Source organism: Pyxicephalus adspersus, chromosome 9 (assembly GCF_032062135.1).
Source record: "Pyxicephalus adspersus chromosome 9, UCB_Pads_2.0, whole genome shotgun sequence".
Taxonomy (NCBI): domain Eukaryota; kingdom Metazoa; phylum Chordata; class Amphibia; order Anura; family Pyxicephalidae; genus Pyxicephalus; species Pyxicephalus adspersus.
Window position 1 is genome coordinate 895,699 of NC_092866.1, and position 5,779 is coordinate 901,477.

At 49.2% G+C, this 5,779-nt stretch overlaps 1 protein-coding gene across 1 annotated transcript in view; it reads left to right on the forward strand.

Annotated features, from left to right (window-relative positions):
- LOC140338460 (uncharacterized) overlaps window positions 1-4,927 on the forward strand; it is a gene marked incomplete in the record, with an annotated part of 18,373 nt that extends 13,446 nt beyond the window's left edge. Inside the window, 4 exon segments of the mRNA XM_072422696.1 lie at window positions 1,740-1,887; window positions 2,349-2,501; window positions 3,277-3,349; window positions 3,766-4,927. Of these exon segments, the coding sequence (XP_072278797.1) occupies window positions 1,740-1,887; window positions 2,349-2,501; window positions 3,277-3,349; window positions 3,766-3,940 (549 nt within the window).
- Between the last annotated feature and the right edge of the window lie 852 nt (window positions 4,928-5,779).

Here is a 5,779-nt window from a genome sequence, read left to right on the forward strand (position 1 = left end):
TTCTTTCGCTTTGCTTTACAGACAGGAGAAAACACGATGCTGGCAGAGGAGAGAAGAGAGACACGCTGCAGCCAGAGACACACGCAGGATCCGGGTATCGGGTGAGTATAATATTGTAATTATTTTTTTTAACACATTTGTCGTATAGGACGCACTCCCCCCCCCCCCCCAGTTTTGGGGAAGAAAAAGTGCGTCTTATATGGCAAAAAATACGGTAGGTGCAGCATGGGAAATCCTGGAGAGGATGGCGGAAAATGATGAATTCCATAGAACTGGCGCAGAGCGGAATAATTCCAGGAGAATACAGAGGAAGGTGATGAGGTCCATGGATTAGGAGCAGCATGGGGGAAATCCTGGGGGTAACAGTGACAGATGCTGAGACCCTTAAAAATAGTGGAACGGTTGTCACTTCCAAAGAATAGGAGCATTGGAGGAATTCCTGGAGATGATGGAAGATAGGGAGCTCCAAGGAGTGGGTGCAGCATGGGAGGGGAATACAGAAGAAGGACAGGAGCAAAATGGGAGAAATCCTGGAGATGATGGAGGATGGGGAGCTCCATGGAATGGGTGCAGCACCAGAGAAAACCCGGAGAATACAGAGGAAGGTGGGGATTTCCATAAAATAGAGACATTCCGGAGAGGATAGCTAAAGATTTGAAGAGGAAATCCTGGGGGTGACAAATGAAGATAATGAGCTCCAAAGAACGGGTGCAGCACAGAAGACACTTTAGGGATAATGGCTGAGGGGTGCAGCATGGGAGAAATCCTAAAGTAATGTTGAAGTTTCCAAGTTCTATAGAAAAGGTTCAGAGCAGAGGAAATCCAGGAAATGATGGAGGGGGTGGTGAGTTCCATGGGATGAATTCCGGAGATTCTATGGAATAGGATGATGGACGTCACATACAGATGGGGTGCAGCATGGGGGACAAGCAGGAGAATACAGAGGAATATGTCCACCACAGGAAACACTTGGAGATGATGGTGGAAGGTTGTCACTCCCATAGAATAGGGAGATACTCCGGAGATATCCATGGAATTGGAATGTCTGAGATGCAGGAGGTAGTGGTGACAGGTGGGGGTTGTTGGATTGAATGTTTTGGGGTTCACTCTCTGGTATTGGGGTGACTGGGGAGAAGCAGCAGATTCTTTGTAAATCTCTGTGTCTGTGGACAGGGCATGAATGCCGGATACATGGATGGGCTGCCGAAAGAATCGATCCAATCAGAGATGAGAAGAGCCCTATTTCTGGTAAGACTAACAAATTGCATGTAATTCATTCCTGGCTGCGGGGCTTTCCTTTATTTTCATCCCACCAGTAACATATTTCCAGTGATCTCCTCTTATTGTACTCCACCAATGGGGAAGCAGTATTTCTGAGGGCCCCATGGGTCCTGTACACCATTACTAGCAGCCTGCTGCTTGGTGAATAATGGGGGGAGGGGGGGGGGCGTTAATATTTTCATCAGCCACAGCCAGGAAAGCATATTCACAGCCAGCGATATCCTCAATGAAGTCAACATGACAACCCTCCATTAGTGTGGGTGGAGTGACACTTTAATGCCTTCTCTACTCAATGATACATTGTAATTGGTCTCGGCACACACCGTACAATCCGGCCGTGCAATCTCCATCAGATCTCACCATCTATGTAGTCCGGACGGATTGGATGGTTCGGAGAGGGAGAAGGCTGGTATTCTGGGGATTTCTAATGAATGTAATGCAGTCTGTGCTGTGTGCAGGGGGACATCTCCGGCCTGGACTACACATTGCTGGATGAATATTTCGGGGACACTGACGACCATCTGGAACTTCGCGATCGCTTTCTAGAGCTGCAGGGCGATGTCATGTTTGTCATTCCGTCACTAAAAATAGCGAAACTCCACAGAGGTACGAGACACCGGATACCCCTCACCCCCCTCCTCAGATCGACCAATCAGAGCTAAGAATTGTTCAGACTGAGAATATAAAATCATTCCAACATTAAGATTCCATGATATCAGCCGCCCCGTGTCCCCAATCCCCCAACAGTCACACCCTGGACGTCCTCAACTCAATGCAGGCATGGTGGGAGCCTCATATTGGACCCAGTAGGGGTACAGGGATCATGGGGATCTGTCATATTGGGCCCGGTTGGGGTACAGGGATGGTGGGGACCCCTCATAATGGGCACAACATGGGTACAGGGATGGTGGGAGCCCCTCATAATGGGCACAACAAGGGTACAGGGATGGTGGGAGCCCCATATTAGGCCCAGTAGGGGTACAGGGATGGTGGGAGCCCCTCATAATGGGCACAGTAGGGGTTCTGACCCGGGTGACCCCATATTAATAACATTTCTTCCTCCTCAGATTCCGGCTCCCCGGTCTTCTTCTATGAACTCCAGCGCCGTCCGTCCATATTTGGGGACACCAGACCCGAGTGGGTGAAGGCCGATCACAGCGATGATTTGGTGTTCGTGTTCGGTGGCCCCTTCCTGAGAAGCAGCTCTCTGTATAAATCACGTATGTGGGGGCTGGGAATTCTTCTGGGAATCCCCGGGGGCTGCAGATTTATAATTTTCCTTCTATTATTTGCCCCAGGGGGTAGGAATGGGGGCGGGGGGTGTATACGTCATCATGTTCATGCCTGGTAATCCTACAGACACCCCAACATGTCTCCAGTGACCCCGAGTAAAAAGAGGTCCAGGATACTGAGGGCCACAATATTATCTACGTAATGTCACAGATAGGGGGCGCCATTTGCATTATATGAGTACATTGGGGGCAATGGATATGTTTACCCCACTATGAAATTGTCACCCTTCAAGGACCTGTAATGTGGAGGCTGGGCCCAAAAAAGATGGCAAAGGGAAACGCAGTCACCAGGATTGTCTGATTACTGTTCATACCGTGTCCTGTGTGACGAGGCAGCCATATTGGTAGTGCCAGGATTTGCCCCCTCCCCCACCAGGTCACATGACTCAGGTCATAGAATGGATGAAGCAGGGAGATCCTCACACTGCAGGACCTCAGGTGCAGCTTCCCCTCCAGCAAGGAGAACAGAGAGCAGCACAATGGTGACAACACCAAATCTGGGGACACCAACAGAGGGGGCAGAGCCTGAGATGCCCCACATTGAAATCTTCACTTTCTGAGGTTTGGATCCACTTTAATAAACACAATTCAGAATTTCCGTCTTGGTGACAACACAATTGCAGATTCTGCAGCCCAGTCGCTGTGGTTGTCACTCTTTACCTGCACAGAGATGAGTTTGTGTGATTTGTCTTTTACTTTGCAGAAACCTTTCCCGAGGAGGAAAAGACGCTCAGCAAAACCATCATGAGATACTGGGCCAACTTTGCTCGCACCGGGTAAGTCATGGTGACCCCCCATGACACAGGATGTGAAATCTGCCCAATGAGAATGCAGAGATTAAATCTCATATTTGTCCCTGTCTGTCTGGAGTTGGGCACAACATTGCCTGTAATGGATTTCTTATCCTGGGTGTGCAGCTTCCTGTAATACAGACCGGTATTGCTCTCTCACCTCGTGCAGGGTTCCTGGTCTTGTCTCCGCCCCCTCTTGTAGTCAGCCTGCAGTGGGTGGAGCCTCCTGAGACCCTCCCCCAGCTGTACAGCACAGTGATGATGTCTCTTATTGGATGTTTATCCTCTGTTACTATTGAAGAATACATTGAAATGAGTTTTTGTGTCCGGAGTTCTTTTTTATCCCCTCCCTGGCTGTAATGCTAATGCTCAGTGTTGTCACCTCGTTCTTCTCCCCGCAGTGACCCGAATGGGCCGGGCCTGGTTCTGTGGCCGCAGTACGACCAGGATGAGGATTATCTGCAGATTGATATTCAGCAGAAAGCGGCTCAGAGACTAAAAGACAGAAAATTCAACTTCTTAACCAAAATTCTCCCGGAGAAGATCCGGAAAATGTCGGAGCGCAGCGAGCTATAGAATCCTCCGGATCATCCTAGGAAACCTGGGATCAGCATTCCCAATCCGTTCCCAGGAATATTCCTCAGGACATTTCAGTTCTCTGCTGGTGTCACCGGATTCAGGGATTTCATAATGTAACACAAATGTTTCTGTTCCACTGCCAGAATCATGTGACCACCAATGGGATAATACCCCTACCCCGGGGCACCAATTGCTAGGGGTAATTCCCTCTAATATAGCCCTCCCACCCTCACCTCCCCCTAATATAACCCTCATACCCTCTCCTTTCCCTCCACTATAACCCTCATACCCCACTGCGAGAATTGTGTGACCACCAATAGGATAATACCCCTACCCCAGGGCACCAATTGCTAGGGGTATTTCCCTCTAATATAGCCCTCCCACCCTCACCTCCCCCTAATATAACCCTCATACCCTCTCCTTTCCCTCCACTATAACCCTCATACCCCACTGCGAGAATTGTGTGACCACCAATAGGATAATACCCCTACCCCAGGGCACCAATTGCTAGGGGTATTTCCCTCTAATAAACCCCCCACACCACCACCTTTTCCCCAATATACAACTCATACCTTTCCCCCAACATACCCCCCACACACTCACCTCCCCCTAATATACCCCTCATACCCTCGCATTTACCACCACTACACCCCCCACACCCCCCCAATATACCCCTCATACCCTCACCTTTCCCCCCAACATACCCCTCATACCCTCACCCCGCATTATACCCCTCATACCCTCACCTTTCCCTTACTTTACCCCTCATACCCTCACCCCCCCAATATATCCCTCACCTCCCCCCAATATACCCCTTACGCCCCTAATGCCCAGTCCACAAGTTTTTTTCACTTGCCACCTAACTAATGATTGATGAAGGCAGTGAAATCGTATTTCCAGCACAAAGCGTCTAACATACAACGTGCGGATAAAATGTTATCGTTATTAATAAAAGAAATAAATAAATGAAAACTTGTAAACTCAGAGCAACGCAGCTCTCCGTGTAATGTTCAGAAGGCGATGATGGTCCAGGCGCTGAGCTCTGCTCACACTGACAGTGGATGGCTCCTGGTTACTGGAATTGGTTGGATTGGGAGAATTTGGTGAACTTTTTTCCAATATTCAGTTTACATCAACTTTTGTTCCGATTGCATTTAAAGGGGTAAAACCCAGGGGCCGGGGTCTGAATGGAGGGACCCCGGCTGGACTGACAGTAAAATGCACCAAACTGGAGTGCAGCGGACGATAGATGGGATCATATTGGGGCATCAGTGGACCTCCCATAGTAAGTACTACCCCTTTCCTCGTTTCCCAGGGTGAGAGGGGTATCTAGGGGCCCCTTACGTGGCTTTTGTATTACAAATAATCCCAACAACCCAAAGTCATGTTATGGGGGTGACTCTCACTCGGCAATGACCCCCAACATCATTGGGGGCATGATGGGCATCCAAGAAGGGCCCCAAGTTCTCATTTCTCTTTCTTCATCATTCACATTTAATTTGTGATAATAGAAAATAAGTCCATGGATGACCAATGGCCTGGAATATAAACCCAACCTGGGGCAAGATGGGGGCGGGGTGACTCCCCAATGTTATCATTGGATGGACTGCAGTCAGGTGCACCCAGGAGCTGAACCCCAATTTCACTCCCTGTATACCCCTTACACCCCCTATATACCCCTCATACCCTCTATATACCCCTGACACCCCCTATATACCCCTCATACCCTCTATATATACCCCTCATACCCCCTATATACCCCTCATACCCTCTATATATACCCCTCATACCCCCTATATACCCCCTATATACCCCTCATACCCTCTATATATACCC